This window comes from Xyrauchen texanus, chromosome 1 (assembly GCF_025860055.1).
Source record: "Xyrauchen texanus isolate HMW12.3.18 chromosome 1, RBS_HiC_50CHRs, whole genome shotgun sequence".
Classification (NCBI taxonomy): domain Eukaryota; kingdom Metazoa; phylum Chordata; class Actinopteri; order Cypriniformes; family Catostomidae; genus Xyrauchen; species Xyrauchen texanus.
Genome location: NC_068276.1, coordinates 50809895 through 50829450, shown reverse-complemented (window position 1 = coordinate 50829450; position 19556 = coordinate 50809895). Strand labels below are relative to the sequence as shown.

General features: G+C 36.5%; 1 protein-coding gene across 1 annotated transcript; it reads right to left on the bottom strand.

The window, feature by feature from the left end:
• Nucleotides 1–932: 932 nt before the first annotated feature.
• LOC127647774 (polyadenylate-binding protein-interacting protein 2B-like) lies at nucleotides 933–18833 on the bottom strand. The gene is made up of 4 exons (XM_052132237.1): nucleotides 18666–18833; nucleotides 2514–2674; nucleotides 2055–2225; nucleotides 933–1664 (listed from the first exon to the last, which is right to left on the bottom strand). Exons 1-4 carry the CDS (start codon nucleotides 18670–18672, stop codon nucleotides 1608–1610), a joined length of 396 nt encoding a protein of 131 aa, XP_051988197.1. The 5' UTR covers nucleotides 18673–18833; the 3' UTR covers nucleotides 933–1607.
• Nucleotides 18834–19556: the final 723 nt, after the last annotated feature.

Here is a 19556-nt window from a genome sequence, read left to right as displayed (position 1 = left end):
GGGACCTTGACAAGAATGTAAACCATTGTTCACAATTTGAAAACCTTAATAAGTCTACTGCTTTTTCCAAACATAACTGTAAAAGGGATAGTTCACCCCAAAAGTGGCAATTCTGGAATTATTTACTTAGCCCAATCTTGTTTTAAACACGTATGAGTTTATTTTTTGCAAGGAACTCAGAAGTAGATGTTATGCAGAATGATAGCCTAAGTCACCATTCACTTTCATTGTATGAGCAAATTACACAAAGAAAGCGAACAATGACTTCAGGCCAACATGCTGCCTAACATCTACTTTTTTGTTCTATAGAAGAAAGATGTACAAGTTTGGGACAACATGATGGTATGTAAATGATTGGTGAACTATTCCATTAAGTGCTTCTGGGATTCACAGTATATTACACTCTGAATGTGAGATCCAGGCTAGAACGAAATCAGAGAAATAAAAAGGTAAAAGCTACAAAATATCTGATGGTGGAACAAGACTAGTATTGGTGCAAAATTATATAGTGAGGTCCATTGTGGTAGTGCCTAGACATACTACATAAAAAGCAGAATCACCTTTTAACAATTAGCACTCAAATGTAATTATGGCCTTTCGTGTTCTCTATAGCAGTTATATCAGTACCGTTCTGCTATTGAGAAGCCAGAATTTTCCAAACCATTCTACTTGGGAACCTTAAAATGAATAATGGAACATGTTAAATCACTAGCTGATTACTGAAAAGGCCCGAGTAGTTCAGTTCTTATCTGGATATAAACATGCATGTGTTAATTGATTTATGCATTTGTTACGTTCAATTATTAATTTTAACAGAAATGTTAATCATGCCTGAATAAATGAAAGATTAAGTAAACATTTTCCTTAAAATACAGAGCTACAGACAATTATGATACAGTCTAATGAATTTTGTGGACTCAAATACTAGAGACGGTGCAACTGGGTATGAACTTTCCAAAACATCTTTATTTAACTTTTTTTTGTTTTATCAATTTTTTTTTAAATGAAATTCACTCCGGCATGTAACTATTTCAATTCAAAATAAAAAAAATTGAAGTGAATTCCCAAACATACTTTCCTCAGTATCCATCCCAGCCCGCCCACAGCCAGCCCAATCACACCCAATCAATTATGGCCACACCCCTAAAAACTAAGGAATGTGAACATCCATACATCAAAACCTCCCTCTACAAAATATCAAAAGCAAAAAAAAAAAAAAAACAGGGAGGGAAAGCAAAAACCTGATCAGGCACATACTGTGAAACAATGAATGCTGACAAGAACAGCCTTTTCTTTAAGGGTAGAGGAAAATAAAACATTTTTGTATTGAGTATGATATTAGCTTGTCTCAGCACCTCCTAGAGGCCGTGTTTGAACTTAATACACTTGGTTTAACACAGAAATATAAAGCTTTTAGACAACCCTCCACCCCCCCCAAAAAAAACAAAATGTGAACTGCCTCTGTATTCCTGCCCTTTTGAAAATGTGTATGTGAAGAGTGCATTTTATTACAGGACCATTCTAAAACGGCCACAACAGTCTCTGGAGTATATTATCAAATGTAAGCGTGTGCGAGAAAGGACATATCCAGAGGGCGAGGACGATCTTTAGTATTTTACCCCTGGCACAAACTCCTTGGCCTCAGGATTTAAAATGCTCTTCCGCTGGGGAGAAAGAAAGAGGACAACATTTTGACATCATGCAAATCCAAACATTTTTTTTTTTTTTTACTTTGCCATGTTTGAGTTTCAGGACATGGAACAAATGTTTAGCCAATTAGTTGACAACTAAGACAGTGAAGGAGAAAGCTGCAAACATTCTAGATTAAAGACCACATGATGGTAACGGTTCTGATGAAGCAGCCCATAGTCATCACGCCCAAATGGTAAGCTGTTCAATTATTCGCTTACAATTTTTAAAAATCACTGCAAATATTGTGTACAGTATATCTGATATTTAAGAGTACATACATTTTAATGTCATTGGGTCTTTAATTCATTTTAGTTCACATTACTCTTCTATACACTGAATGTTCATGAGGATTTAAGGTTTACCAAGATTTCTTCTACATTTTCATCACTGACAGAAAGTCCGTTGAGCTGTTGTTGAATCTGTCCCACTGAGGGGAGGTCCCTCTCAGGAATGAACCAATCTTGATCCTCCTCATCCAACATCTCTTGGAAACAGCGCTCCAAAAACTCCTGCTCAAGCAATTCCTCCTCCACCTGGGAGATAGAGGATTGGCAGTTAGGTATGAGAGTCCACTTCTAGGGGTTTCCAAGTTGAGGAGGGTGATGAAAAGACATGTCAATTCAATATGCCACAGATTAAGAGCACTACCCAAGAACAATCCTTCAAACTATGAGGTATGTAAGCCACACTAACACACACCTTCACCAAAGGAATGAAACCGAATTTGATCAAAAGTCAAGTTTGTGTGTTTGTTTTTATGGTGTGGTGCCTGATATTTTTACTCAAAAATGGGCTTTCCGTGAGCGAGTGCATGTACAGACCTGCCGATTGTACTCCTCCTCATTCTCCATCCACATGTACTCTGCAAAGGGGTTGGAATCATTCTCTGCATGCCCATTGGCTACTGGGTTTTTTCCCTCATTCCCTGGAGCACCTCCCCCTGACATCTTTGCTACGTCAGGTCTGCTCATTTCTGCTGGCTCTGAAAGAGATATATAGTACACATATATTAATGATTAACCAATATAGAAATTTTGCCCAATACCTATGGCCAACTGATTTCTCTATTTTTATGACCGTTAACTGATATGATATTATAAATCTATACAACTGACATTGGGCATCAAAGCAATACCTGTATAGTAAATAAAACTGATAACTGTTGAGTACTTTTGAAATATATTATCAAATTTATAATTGTAAAAATTAGAACTGATTTGATCTACTGTAATATTAGGCTAATAAGTCCAATGCAGATGATAATAAAAACACTAATATTTGTCAATAATCAAAATGTTCTCCTTTACTGTGCATTCCAAATGCATACATACACACATACATACATGTGTGTGTACATACATACATACATACATACACACATACATGTGTGTGTACATACACACATACATGTGTGTGTACATACATACACACATACATACACACATACATACATACATACATACATACACACATACATACATACATACACACATACACACACATACATACACACACATACATACACACACACACACACACACAATATGTAGGGGGGGGGGGGTTCTCCCCTTTTCTCCTCAATTTGGCATGCCCAATTCCCAATGCGCTCTAGGTCCTCATGGTGGCATAGGGACTTGCCTCAATCTAGGTAGCGGAGGACGAATCTCAGTTGCCTCCGCGTATGAGACAATCAATCCACGCATCTTATCACATGGCTTGCTGAGTGCATTCCGCGGAGACTTCAAACCATTCTCCACGACATACATGCACAACTCTCTACGTGCCCCTCCGAGAGCGAACCACATTATACTGACCACGAGGTGGTTAACCCAACATGACTCTACCCACCCTAGCAACCGGTCCAATTGGTTGCTTAAGAAGCCTGACTGGAGTAACTCAGCACACCCTGGATTCGAACTTGCGACTCCAGGTGTGGTAGTCAGCGTCTTTACTAGGCCCCCAAATACATATTTAATATTATATAAATGGAACATTTAATAATATTTTGATGAAAGGGATATGGAAAATGTAGAAAGGTTTACCATTCTATTTGCAATAAAGAGAATTGAGCTGAAAATACTACAACACATGAGGAAAAAATAAAAGCAAAAAGTGGTGGAGCAGGGCTGCTGAAACGAGTCAGGTGAGCTGCAGTTTATACTGTATACCTATATACTATATTCTATAAGGCCTACTGCTGAAACAACCACACCTAGTCATAGTGTACATGCTTGGCTACTTTGGAATATATACATATTCGAAGGATCGCATTGCATAATGACGCAACCTAGCTGATCTTTATAAAATGGCACAGCACTGCCTAACATAAGTGATAGTTCACCAAAAAAAAAATTCTCTCATCATTTATTCACCCTCATACTATCCCAGATGTTCTTCTGATAAACACAAAGTTTGTGTTCAGTTCTGTTGATCCATTCCAGGGCTCAACATTAAGCATTGTCATGTGCTTGTCCTCCGGATAAGTAAATTGGGCATTCACTTGTCAGAGTAAAAAAAAGGTCACTTGTCCGGAGAGAAAAAAAGGACATTTAAGTTACATGCTCAAGTAACATGTCAAAGTTTGTTGTATATTTTTCTAAAATGATGACCCAACCTAAAAAACTAATAGTGTACACATACAATCAACTTAATTCTCTGCAACAGAAATGTAATCTGTACTGGGTAGGTGGAGGAGGATATTGTCATATGATAATTATTTTACGTATGGTAGTCAAATACAAGGAAAGCCTCCATCACCACCATTAACATAGCTTAGATTATACAGCAGGTGTCTCTTCTAATCAACTTGCACGGGATTAAGCGATTTCTATAGGCGTGTACTGGTTTTACACTGCCATTTCACTTTATTGATCTATGAGGAAATGTATTGAGCGATGTTGATTAATTATGGAAAAAATATTAAACTTGTGCATAATGGGATTATTAGAAGAAATGTCTTGGAATAGTTGACAAATTACAACAGATTACAATGCTCCATTGGTCTCTTGAATTAAAAAAAAATATTAATATATTCAAGTTATGCAATTTATTTGTAGCCTACTTCTGGAAAACATACCCCAAAATGTGGGGCTACACTTTTCCTAACCAAAAGAAAATATGATCCTTTCCTTCTCTTTAAATAACGCTGGCTGTTGCGTATATGGGTTGATGCATGTTTTTCCTAAGCATTTATTTAAGGATGTGAAGTGCGTCTTTTCATATTCTGGTGTCTTTGACCAATGGCTTTAGACACCGAGAACTTCAGACAGCACAGATTCACTGAATTTTTACAAACATGTCAATTCGCTGTGGGCCAACTTCTCCTGGGTTATTTTTAGAGCATTTTATCCAAGATAAAAAACACAAATCTTTGTCGTGCAAGTTCCCGGGAAAAAAAAAATACTGATATGCTCATTTTGGAAGGCATTCAAATCAATGAGAAGCTCTGGCAATCATTACATTGCCCCACATAAAATAAATCCTGTCCATATAGTGGTTTATGAAATCACATGGTTCGTTGATACAGGTTTGCGATTTTACTAATGGTATGTCAGAGGATATACATTAGGAAGGGGACAATTATCATTTTCTTTTGGCCATTTGATTACCTTGATCTGTGCCATTATAGCCTCTCCCTCCCCGTTTTTTTTGGCTTCAAGCACGAATAAACTTTTCTTTTGGCTAACAGGCAGCATCAGAGGTGGGAGGGGGTGATATTTAAGGGGCAAAACAAAATAAAAAAAAATAAAAAATAAATAAAAAAAAATCACCACTGATACCCAGACTGCAGGAATGAACGATTCTCATTATTCGTCACAAGTTATTAAATACAGAAAAAGCATAGCAATTTACATTTACATTTACGCATTTGGCAGACGCTTTTATCCAAAGCGACTTACAGTGCTCTTATTACAGGGACAATCCCCCCGGAGCAACCTGGAGTTAAGTGTCTTACTCAAGGACACAATGGTGGTGGCTGTGGGGCTCGAACCAGCAACCTTCTGATTACCAGATTACCAGTTATACACCACCACCACTCCAAGCAATGAAGCTGCAGCTTCTTCACACTTCCCTACTTTCCATGCCTTACATACAACTCTGGTGGTTTAATCCATGCCTTATGAAGCAATTTGATAGTTGTAGGTGAGAAACAGATAAATATTTCAGTCCTTTTTTACTATGAATTCTCCTCCTTGTCCAGTAGGTGGCGATACACACCAAGAATGCAAATCACCAAAAAAAAAAAGAATGTGAAAATGGACATTTATTAGGAATGCACAAATACCACTTTTTCCTCTTATGAGCTGATTCCCAAAATCTCAGTATTGTCCGATACTGATACCATTCCCGATTCAAGACCAGTGTTTTTCATAATCAGTTTAGAATATCTTTACTCCACCGAGTGACCCTTGGGTACTGGGGGTACTATTTTATATGAAGAGAAACATGTTATACATTTCAATATAAAATGTACAGCCTATTATGAAAAACTTAATTGTTAAATATACTGGATAATGCAGCAGCAAAATTAACAGTAATTCTAGTGAAAGCCAGTTTTCTTTGCACAATTTGTATCTGGACTTTCTGTGAGAGAACAGTCCACTTTTTATTCAATTATTTTTTGGAACCCAATCAACTTAAATATTATTGTAATTTTTAAACAAAATCTCAGGTGTGTGGTGATGTAGGAGAGACCGGAAATCTTAAAAAGGTGCAGACTGCAGTGTGACTTTGTTTTTTGTTAAGATGTTTAAAAGCGACTGAAGAAAATCTCCCTAAAGTGTGATTAGCTGGTTCCCGCTTCCTCATTCCCTTAAACTGATCTGAGACATGTCACACAGTGTCATTCTAAATGGATGTTATCTGACATTTTGTTTGTGTGTGATGCTCATATTCTGCATGCTGCGCCAAGACCTCGAGCACATCACCAGCCGGCACGTGTTATACATGCGTCAACAAAGCTGTGCCATTCACGAACAGGCTGCTCATGCGTACTATACGTTTACTTATTAAACACAATTTACGATACACAAAGCTATTGCATGTCATCAAATGGCTTTGAATAAAAAGGCACAAGTCATATGGACTACTTAAATTGTGCTTTTATTATTCTTTTAAGGAATTTGTGGAGCTTGACAATATTAAACAAGACCAACACACAATATCGGATTTGGATCAGGCTCATCGGACTGATACCTGATCAATCTAAAAATGTCAGTATTGGAGACGATACCGATCCAGTTAAGATTTATAGTAAGAAAGGACTTAAATGTTGATCTTTTTCCTCACCCACACCTATCAAATTGCATCTGTAGACATGGATATAACCACTAGAATTGTATGGATTACTTTTATGCTGCTTTTATATGCATTTTGGACCTTCAAAGTTCTGGCCACCATTCACTTTTATTGAATACATCTACAGAGCAGAGATATTCTTCTAAAAATCGGAGTCCAGCAGAAGAAAGACATACACATCTGGGATTGCATGAGGGTAAGTAAATTATATTTATTTTTGGTGAACAATTCCTTTAACATCAGCATGTCCTCAAGATAAACCAAGATAAATTTGTCAATAATATCAAAAGCACTTAATATACTTAATTGTTGATATGCAATTCCCCGCACGCGGTGGTGACGTCACACTGCTTACATTTAATATATAATTTACAGTCTATAAATGTAATTAATGTTAACAAATTATACTATTATCTTTTCAAAAGGTCTAAGGGTTCAACATTGATATCTGATCTCGGTTTCATGACGCTCCAGAAGCCATTTAGTTATTTGTGCCTTCATACCATAGTTATGAAAACGCGATCGCCAGATGAATCCAGTTCGCCACACTTGGGTCAATTGTCCACGGCAAGCGTTCATTGAAAAAAAATCCAATAGCACTTTTTGTCCATAAAAGTGATAAATCTGAGAAATATTGATATATTCTTCATTGTTTATATGCGATCTCGCCTAAAAGAATTACCCTTAGTCATCGTTCTTCAACAAACTATGCAATCTGAGCAGCATTCATGTTGTAAAACTGTAAATTATCTTATATATTAGAGTCTTGTAAACAAAATGAGCCTGTCTCCAAAGTCTATTTTTAAAAAAGAGCCGTAGTTTTCTTCATAATAGTCAAGCAGTGCATTCGGATTTTGGGTCGTCTCGAAAGGCGGAGCCTTAATTTTACTCTGTATACCAGCAGCGATTTTACAGAGAAAAAAGCTTGCAGGAACCACATTTTTTGTTAGATCATCTTCAAATTTGAAACATAACTTCTTTAGACTTGCGGGGTTTTTTTTGTATTTCTGAGTTGTCTTGGCACATTTATTATTGTTTCTTTATATTATAAAAACATGTTCATCACAAAATATTTCCATTACTATAAACTTCAGCTTCTCTAACTTTAAAAAATAACATATATTAATTCTGAAACTTGAGAAATAAGGCCCAAAGTGTCTTCTTTCAAAAGATACTACAACTGTGTCCATACTCCAAAGGGTCCAGTAAATACAACCATTTAAGTTCAGGTATGTCATTTTCATGGTTTGTGCTCAAAAAGAGGTATCAACAGGTTAAAAAAAATAATAATCATCCACCCCCCAACTCAAAATAAAACAAAATTGTTTTCCAGTATTTTTGTGAGAAAGATTGTTACAATAAACAAATTATGCATTTTGGATGTTTTATATAATGCACTGTAATCAACAAATAAGTAACATAAAATATGCATTTTCAACCCAGCCGCAAATATAAACAGTAATACCTACTCTAAACACTAGAGGGATCAAGAAACTTAATACACCAGGACATAAGGATTCGTTCAAAATTCTCAACACAATTAAACTCACAACAGACTGAAAAAGGTGTTAAGATATATAACAAGTATAGGTGATTTAATCCCACAGTCCAACCTGTTGCAGCAGTTTTTTGCATCTTTTACCTGCATAAAATGGTAGGCATCTGTAAGTCAAACTCACACGGATCACCTAATACATCTAATAAGTCATTCAACTTTAAAATTTAAACTTCTTGCTTTGTGTCCTTTATCATTACATGATTGGACACATACACATACAGAAGGGAAGAGGGCCAGTTTATATTTGTTAGGTTATCTATAGGGATGCACCAATCTGATACCTGGATCGGTATCGGCTCCGATACTGACGTATTTAAACTGATTGGGCATCGGCCCGACGAGCCCGATCCAAATCAGATACTGTGTGTTAGTCATGTTAGTTACTGTCAAGCTCGAAAAAAATGACACAGAAGGAACCATTAAAGTAGTTCATATGACTCATGCATTTTATTCAAAGCCACTTGAATAAAAAAAAAAGTTTTATAAGTAAATATATAAAATGAAAGCGCAGCTCCAGCACGTCAGTGAATGGCGCTGCTCCGTTTACACACACACACACTTTTTTTTTTAGCCTTCACGCGGTGCACAATATTTGCGCACTACTCACGAACAACATCTCAGATGTAAATGCTCAAAAGATCGGTTCCCTTATAACATGCATTTAGAACGGCACTGGAGGTGCATTTTACCAGAATTTTTAATAAGAGAATTAATATACAGTGAACTTGCCTACAAACAGATACACAACACAGAACGTTAAAATATAGTCAGATGGTTTTCAAGTTACAGGTGCACAATTAGTATATGCCATTATACTATAACTACTATATATTACTACTATTATAATATATTATTAATTATTATTATTATTATTATCATATTTTTACAAATGATAATATTTAAGTTGAAAGGGTTCCAAAAAACAACTGCATTATTAAATTGAACCAACAAAATCTGAATCATTAAAAGTCCAGATACAAGTTGAAAATATTTTGCAAAAAAAACAAAAAAAATAATGCTTTTCTACTGATGACTTATATTGGAATTACTGTTAATTTTGCTGCTACATTATCCAGTATACTAGTTAACTAGGTATGCACTAATACCATGTTATCTAGTGTGTGTATGTTTATATACAAGAGAGAGACTTGAGGCTTAATAGCAGTGACACCTCTGGAGAAAATGTGGTCATCTGTCAGTGATGCTTAAGCTTGTGACAGGACAGAGGTCAGTTCAAACTCAGACACACCTGAAAGGTGTGATGTCTGAAGAACGGTCAAACAGAGATGTTTTCTTGAACAAGGCAGGTTTTTCCATATTGACTTCATTGACATTAGGGTGTGGACAAAACCTTTGATCTGCAATGCTTTAAAATGACACTTAAGACGATGGGAAAAAGCCTGCAATTGTTTCTCATGTTATCTGTAAGCTTTAGGATTATTTGAAAACCTGGTACATTAATCTTACAAAATGTATGAAGAACTACTTCGCTGGTATAAATAAATAAAACAGGACTGGTTGTGTGTTTAATATGGTCATAGGAGTTATTTCTGAAAGTTCTGTTTTGCAGATTACACAGAACAACTGGAAGAGATATTTGGGGGTAAAAGATCTAAAACATTACACGTTAGATGGCATAGACGTTCTCTTGAACAAGTCCAGTCCTTACCCATCTAAGCAGTAGTCCACTTTTTAAACACCTTAACTACAGACTGAAAATGTAATAGGCAAGGTTTTTGCCAAGCACACCAATTCAGCTTCATCATGTGATGTGGCACATATATGTCTGGTTCAGCCAAACATGCCTTCACTTCAAGGGCAGGGCTAGTGATCATATCTTAATTGAGTGTTCAGTGCTCTTCGTGCATTCAATCAAATATGCGGTAAAAGTAGGCTGTAAAAAATAATTCATGCACTGCTTCATTGTCAGGGCAACACAAATCAATGTTGAAATCGCTGTTGCTTGAACAAAACCAGCAGATGTTTTGTACATGTTCCAACATGTCCAAGTCCAGTCATAGGAAACTTATGCAACCACTTAAAAAGGCAAAATGTGTTTAAACAGAAGTTCTGAATCACATTTTGTAATTGTGCTGTTTCTACCAAAGACAAGAGTGCGATACATCATATAATATAATATATAAGTATATATTATACACCGAACTGCACAGGCTAGTTTGACATATGAACATTCTGAAAATTGCACAACCCACTCTACACTTTAGGTAGTAGTAGTAGTATGTTTTATTTAATGCCATGTCAGCGATCAAAGCTATTTTCATGGCAAGAATTCAATTACAAAAAACAAATATCATATAAATACAATAAAAACAAAACAAATATAAATAGCAAGTCATATTATACAATATTTCTTTTAAGATTAATATATGATAAGAAATCCAAAACCTTTTCAGGCACAATCTACACTTTAGGACTGGGCATATCACCACCTAGTGATATCAGAAGTAATGTACTTCAAGTACCAAGTAGTTAGTACCAAGTTTATACTAAAATAAAAAAAGATGTCACGATACCAGTGTTTCTGCAGTACCGAGCACAGACTAAATTCGATACCCGCACACTGACTGACAGTGCTCCCAAATACTTGCACACAAATTTGACATTTATTAAAATAAATTATTTAAAATAGTGACATGTCCTAGTACAATTTGTAAACTTCAAAAGCCTACAATCTTAGTCTGCATGAGCTGCGTGCTTGAAAGTGAATGTGAGAAGCAGACCGCTGTTAACTCCAAAGAATCATGCGTACCGTGTTATGAGATGACAAGAGCAGAGCACCCATCCATTGTGAAGAGTGCAGCACATGTAAACTATGTATTTATAATTTAGAAATCACAACATTTGTGCTTTAAATGATCACACTGCACCATGTTATCTGGACATGTGACGCTTCAGTCAAAAGCTTCCATAAAAATAAAGCTAAATGGATTTTAATCAAATTGAAGTAATATATTACAAGCAAGAGTGCTGTAGTACTGAATAAAAGTTTGGTAAAATAAATTGCAATGGTATGTTAAACGGTAATTGTTCTACATTCATTTAAGTGTTAGAAATTAATTATACACTATTTTGAACATGAAATTAAACTTTAAAATGTGGAATTCAAAATAAATAAACAATGAAAAACAGAATCGGGAAAATATAAATCCATTTCAGTAGTGCACTACTTAAAAACAAGCGTCTCATTGAATTAAAATGTGGTGTTCTACAACTGCTCAGGTGATTGAAACAGCCAACTTGCGTCATGAGCAAGGCTACACAGACTCCATAACATCAATACGCTTCTAGGAAAGGAAAGCATGATGATGTATCGTTGTCTCAACTACACTTTAACCCATTCGGTTTAAAATTGCTCAGAGAAGCTCCAGATAGAGACAAAAAGGAAGGATATGGAGTAGATGAAGACACTTAATAGAGCTTTAAAGGGGTCATGACATACAAAAATTATCATCTTCCCTAATGTCCACTTATAATATCAGTAATGTTTTTTGTTTGTTTTTTTTTTGCACCAAAATGGTCATAATTTAATCATATATGATCATTTTCCACCCTGTGTCTGGTCCTCCATCTAAAAGCTCAGTTTAAAGCTATCTGGCCCTTTAAAACTTCAATGTAAACACTCACTGTTCTGATTTCCAAACTTCGTGCAGACCCTTAAATACAGTCATATTTGAAACCCAGTTGAAAGAAAATGGACAAGCTTCACATTATAATTTACAGAACTACATTTCAGGGTCAACACAGCATACACCAAACACATTTCATCTGAATGAGTAAAAATGTTCCTTAAAAGCACAGCAAATATCAAACAGTCATGACATTTGTGAATGAAATAGTTTACTCATGGGTCTGGTAGTGTTTAACTGCCACAGTTCAAATCATTCCACGCTGACTTGATCCGTAAATACATACAATGCACACTGAAATGTTCTGAATACGCAAATGTAATAAATTCCTTAGTGAATTTTGGTGCTTCAACAGGCCAAAACAGTGATGCTGGTTTTCATATCTCACATCTTCCGAATGTTTACACTGTCATCGACAGCAGCCGAATTAATCCAGTTTCTAAAAGTTGTGCTTGTACTGCTCTTAAAACGTGCCGCACATTGCCGGAAACACATCAAAACGATTGAAGACGTCCATATAGTGCATGTGTACAAAAGACTAACAACAGCACAGATGGGTGCAAAAATGGTCTCAAAACAAAATGTTGATGTCTTGCTGGAGGCAGACATATGCAGATGTATTTGGTCCTTGTGACATCACAAGTTCCACAAATTCCAACCGGCCTGTTTCTACAGCCTGGTTTAAAGAAGTAATACTTTATTAAAAAGGAAGATGTTTTTAGTTCTGAAACTTGCAGTATGTTTTTATTTAATAGTACAATGACCTCATATATGTGAAAAGATCAAGCAAAATTGGATTCCTCATGACCAGTTTAATATAACATGGCAAGCCTCTGCAAATAACAGATAAACTTTTGGACATCAAACAAGACATTGGCTACACTCTGCTCTGACATTTGGCTTGGGAGGGCAGTGAGTGGTCAGACAAACATCTGCAAACTGTATTTCAATCAAATGTGCAGTGCTTTTCACAATACATATAGATCCAATGCAAATTAACAAATAATGCCTTATAAACCCAAGGAAATACTCCCTAAAAGGAACCAGGGCTCATCTGAGGGAGCCCATCTCCTGGTGGCCATATATTTAAACAAATAAACATATTTAAACAAATAAACATATTCATACAAACATATAGGCCTACACATACAGTTGAAGTCACAAGTTTACATACACTTAAGTTGAAGTCATTAAAACTAATGTAACCACTCCACAGATTTCATATTAGCAATCTATAGTTTTGGCAAGTCGTTTAGGACATCTACTTTGTGCATGTCATAAGTAATTTTTCCAACAACTGTTTACAGACGGATTGTTTCACTTTTAATGGACTATATCATTATTCCAGTGGGCCAGAAGTTTACTTACACCAAGTTAACTGTGCCTTTAAGCTGCTTGGAAAATTCCAGATTGGAGTCATTTGGAGGTGTACCTGTGGATGTATTTTAAGGCCTACCTTCATGGTAAAATCAAAAGAAATCAGCCAAGACCTCAGAAAAAAAATTGTGGCCCTCCATAAGCCTGGGTCATCCTTGGGAGCAATTTCCAAATGCCTGAAGTTAATCCGTAAAAACACCAAATATAAACACCATGGGACCACGCAGCCATCATATTGCTCAGGATGGAGACGCATTCGGTCTCCTAGAGATTAATGTATTTTAGTGCGAAAAGTGCAAATCAATCCCAGAACAACAGCAAAGGACCTTGTGAAGATGCTGGAGGAAACAGGTAGACAAGTATCTATAGCTACAATAAAATGAGTCCTATATAACCAACATAACCTGAAAGGCTGCTCAACAAGAAGCCACTGCTCCAAAACCACCATAAAAAAGCCAGACTACAGTTTTCAAGTGCACATGGGGACAAAGATTTTACTTTTTGGAGAAATGTCCTCTGGTCTAATGAAACAAAAATGCAACCATTTGGCCATAATGACCATCGTTATGTTTGAAGGAAAAAGGGTGAGGCTTGCAAGTCGAAGAACACCATCCCAACCGTGAAGCATGGGGGTGGCAGCATCATGTTGTGGGGGTGCTTTTCTGCAGGAGGGACTGGTGCACTTCACAAAATAGATGACATCATGAGGAAGGAAAAGTATGTGGATATATTGAAGCAACATCTCAAGACATCAGCCAGGAAGTTAAAGCTTGGTCACAAATGAGTCTTCCAATTGGACAATGACCCAAAGCATACCTCCAAAGCTGTGGCAAAATGCCTCAAGGACAACAATGTCAAAAGTATTGAAGTGGCCTTCACAAAGCCCTGGCCTCAGTCCGATAGAACTTTTGTGGGCAGAACTGAAAAAGCGTGTGCGAGGCCTACAAATATGACTCAGTAACACCAGTTTTGTCTGGAGGAATGGGCCAAAACTCCAGCAAATTGTGAAGTTTGTGGGAGGATACCCAAAATGTTTGACCCAAGTTAAACAGTTTAAAGGCAATGCTACCAAATACTAACAAAGCGTATATAAACTTCTGACCCACTGGGAATGTGATGAAAGTAATAAAAGCTGAAATAATAATTCTCTCTACTATTATTCTAACATTTCACATTCTTAAAATAAAGCAATGATCCAAACTAACCTAAGGCAGGGAATGTTTTCAATGATTAAATGTCAGGAGTTGTGAAAAACTGAGTTTAAAGGGGTCATGACATGAGAAACCAAATTTGCCTTGATCTTTTGGTATATAAGAGGTCTTTGTATCATTAAAACGTCCTGCAAGTTTAATATTTTAAGACGTCCTCCCCATTCTAAACGAATCATTTATTTAATCAAGCTCAAAATACAGCTCGTTCTGGATTCATGGTTAGAAGTGACGTGACGGTTAGAAGTGATGTACCAGCGTTTGCATATGACCGCCTCCAGCACAAGATAACTACGCTTTACGCAAGACAACTACGCTCATTTCAGTATCGCCGTCGCCTCACAAGTGTTCAGTCGATGGACAGCGAGCTCTGACAGAGACTACTTGTGCACAGGAAAATTACGATGCCACACAGATGTGCTGTTCCTGGCTGTGGTCAAACAAAACCTCTGAATAAGCTGCCGAAAGATCCAGACGTCAGGGAAAAATGGATGCAGTTTATTTTTTGCGGACGTCCCAGTCACGGCAGTGTTAACTTAAGCGTTTGTTCTGTACATTTTAAGGATGACTGTTTTGAGAACAAATCTCAATATGATGCTGGCTTTGCCAGAAAACTGTTGCTCAAAGATAAGTCCGTGCCGACTATTCTGGGAACAACGACGACGCAAACTGTAAGTAATCTATTTTAAACTTTAAACTACTTTTTAAAGCGCAATTTCATTCATTATGAATAATCACAGTGTTTTTACTTAGTTTACTTGCATATTGTTCTGGCTGGGAGCGTCAATAATTGATACATAGGCACTGACGTTAGCCAATCATAACAGTGGGCGTTAACACTGAAGTCTTAAATGGAAAACGCCCCCAAAACAGACTGTTTGAATCAGAGGATGAGAAACAGGGTGGGAAAAGGTCATAAATCACTAGATTTTAAAAGTTTTTCTTAAAAAAAAATATATTAATACTATAATTGCACCTAAGGGAACATAATAATACAATAAAAAAACCATGTCATGACCCCTTTAAATGTATTTGGCTAAGGTGTATGTAAACTTCTGACTTCAACTGTACATTCAAACATACACTACATGCAATCCAGCAACCGTGTATTTATGATCATATTGACAAGTTCCCTTTCCTTCACTTTGAAGTTCCCAAACTGCAGTAAAAACATTAAACTCTCACTGATATTTATATACCCTCTTTTTAAAATATGGGACAAGTCTTATAATCCAAAGCATATCAGAGTGTGTGTTTCATAGTCCACAGTCATAAACGTCAGTTACAACAACACCGTCCTACTAGGAACTGGTTTTATGGCTTTTTATAGTACCAATGCAATAGACAAAAGAGATATTAGGTCAACAAAATAACACCAGAGCAGACGGTTTACGGATTCTGTAAACAATTAGCAAGGTTTCTTGGAGATCCACTGTCATTTTCTTTGATGGGTTTTCATGTTTACGGTCTACAGTCACAGATTCAAGACAAAAAAAAGAAAAAAATAATTAAGTCCTAAAACTGGTCTGTGTAAGGAGCAAATAACAATGGCAGTGGTTTTAAGTTACATTACTCAATCTGCCGCATGTAGGACTGAGTGTAGGAAAACTCAGAGCTTATGCAACAACACAAACCCATTCGACTACTTCACTGCATGCATGTTTACATAGACACCACAGCCAAAAATATATAATTTTAAACAAAAGACTAAACACAGTTTCATTGTGTATTTCAGATAACAAAACAGGATGGACAAGTACTCTGATACAAGAAATTCATTTTGTAAACAAATCCATTGCATCTTTTGGCAAATCAACCGATTTCCTACAATTCCAAATGACAACTTAACCCCTAGATGCATACCTCGGGTCTTTAGTGACCCGGGATCTCATTCAATCCCCTGAACCTCATCCATTTTGGGGGAGTAATGCCCACACATCTTTAGTATTCCTCAACCTTTCTCTTATAAATAGTGTAACATAAAAAGAAGCCAAAATTGCAAAGAAATATAGATTGTTTATTTGTATTATTATTATTATTGCTTAAAGCTGCACCATGCAAGATTTTTTGGTTAAAAATGAACAAATTGGTTTTGTTGATTGAGTACATAAACAATCAGTGTTCAAAACAATATCCTTACCCGAATTCACTACAGTAAGCCTATACAAATTATTTGTATTTTGAGCGGTCAGGTTCGATTTGGCTCAAAATCACTGTTTTATGACATTCATCCTTGTGTCATTACGTCATGTCCGCACACATAGGAAAGAAGTGCAGGCTGTCTCATGTTCGGGTTGAGGTAAGCTCAAAATCACAAGATTAATTTGCCAGAAGAGCAGTGCCAGAACACGACTGACTTAATGGATCCTTCTGCAAATTGCTTGAAATTATACGTTTCAACCACAGATGTCGCTAGAGAGCACAAAGTTTAGTGCAGCTTTAAGAACCAAAATGTGCAAATGGTCCCTTTGAGGCCCTACATAATAACAGTGTAGCAGTTTTGCACTTCCATAAATCATATTTTTATTATTTCACAGTATTCCTAACATTTTGCTCAAATATTTTTTAATTATATATTTATTTAATAATTTCCTACATTTATGCATTTGGCAGATGCTTTTATCCAAAGCGACTCACAGCGCCCTTATTACAGGGACAATCCCCCCCAGAGCAACAGAGTTAAGTGCCTTGCTCAAGGACACATGGTGGTGGTTGTGGGGAAATCGAACGAACAACCTTCTGCTTACCAGTTCAGTGCTTTAGTCAACTACGCCGCCACCACTTCTCCAATTTCTTAAGTACCAAAAGTGTATAGGGTCATTAGGGACAATAGGTATGTAATTGTGTTGCTTTTTTGCACTTCCATAAATCATATTTTTATGATTATTTTATATCTATAGAAGTTTAAGATCACAGGATATCCATTTCTTTGTTTATTACAAGACAAATGAGCACTATATTCATACAAATGACTATACCATGTCGAGTTTCTGTGCAACAATGGTGAAATATCATATGCATAAACATACTTTATATGTTACTCAATGTGGCACTGTTGTTTCAGTGATTTGATTTACATTGCTATTTGATGAAAGAAAACCAAGTAAGTAAACTATAGCAAGTTTAACACATGAACGTATGATATGGCTTTCCTAAAATTATGCAAGCTGTGCATCCGTTTAAAGTGCCTGAGAAAATACATCAAGTATAGCCCAATCTGTGTTTCAGAGCCAGATGTGTCTCATGAAGTTTCAGTATAAAAGTAAAGAATCCTATTCTAGATTTGCCCTGGTATGTTGCATCATCTCTTTGATATATGAAAATAAAACATCAAAATATATTATATTCTATTATTTTCTAATTGTCTTGAACATGCTTTGACATTTTTACATTATCTTTGCATGTTGTAGGTCCATTTGCGATAGAAATACTTCCCGTGTCTGTAAAAGAACACGAGTAGGTAATGTTAGGTTAAATGCCCATGCATTTTAGGGATAACAACGGAGTTTAAACACGAATACAGAGAGAACACATGTCCGAACCGAACCACTTAAAACAGATTATCTGCGTTACGTTTCTTACACGAGCTTTATAAACATTCTGACAGAACGGTCGTGTTGACAAATTCAGTGACAGCTTTGATCAAAATAAGGCCTGTGTTAAACATGTAAACGTAAAGCAACGTTAATCGACGTAAAACCCAGCAAAGACTCTGTTTGAACGGCCATATTTGTGGTCTTCGCCCCTTTTTGGACAGCAAGTCAGTATCGAGTTAATGACGCCGAGACAGCAGTGAAGTCGAGGCGTGCAAACACACAACAACAACACGAAGACCATATCTCATAGTGCAGACCATAGACACAGAAAACAATTCAAACACGGTACCTGGCATCGCTGACGCTTATAATGTCCGTCAGATCTCGTGGAAAGCTTGAGTTAAAGCTGTGCGGAATGATTAATCCTTAATTTGCAAGGTAGATGAGATGAGATGGCTGACTGCCATTAAAGAACCACATTACGAGCGAGATGGTCATGTGGTTCCTCAAACAACAAGTATCAACACTCCTCCCTCAGTGTGTGTCTCCCTCTCAAACACATGCATATGTAAAGCAACAACACCATTTTATCGTTCAATTCGATCAGCTTGTCATATTTACACAAATGTGCACGTTTTCTGGAACTTATACTTTAACTGAATTGTGCTTGTTTTCGACCAAGTTCTCAAAGGTGCATGCAAACAAAAATACCCGTGCAAGTCACAACCTGTAATACTGATTCATATGTGCACTTGATTTAAACATGTTAATCTGAAGTTTAACGGGGATAGGAGAAAGCATTATCAATTTTCAATAAACAAAAGCATTGTAATCTTATATGTTTGTCAGTTAATAAAACGATGCGAAATAACTAGTGTTATTTTTACGGCCACCTGTATGCAATTATATGAATTATTTGTCATTATTCGGCACTTACTTGCAGTAATTCCTCAGGGGACAGAGGCTAATAACTACCTCAACCAAAGGGAATATGTGGACAGAAAGTCTGTCAAGGACAGTCTCTTATCGAATATCGACTTAATGAAAAAATGAGCGTACACGCTACAAAAAAAAAAAAAAAGGCCCTGATAGACAACTGTGTCACTTTGTCTTGATATTGTCAATGTGCTCGTCACGTGACAACAGCTGATCACACTCACGTTGATTGGGGATGCTTGTGTTCGGTTGTTGCATTTTATAAAGTTATGTTGTTTGTGACACGTTATAACTTTCAGCATGC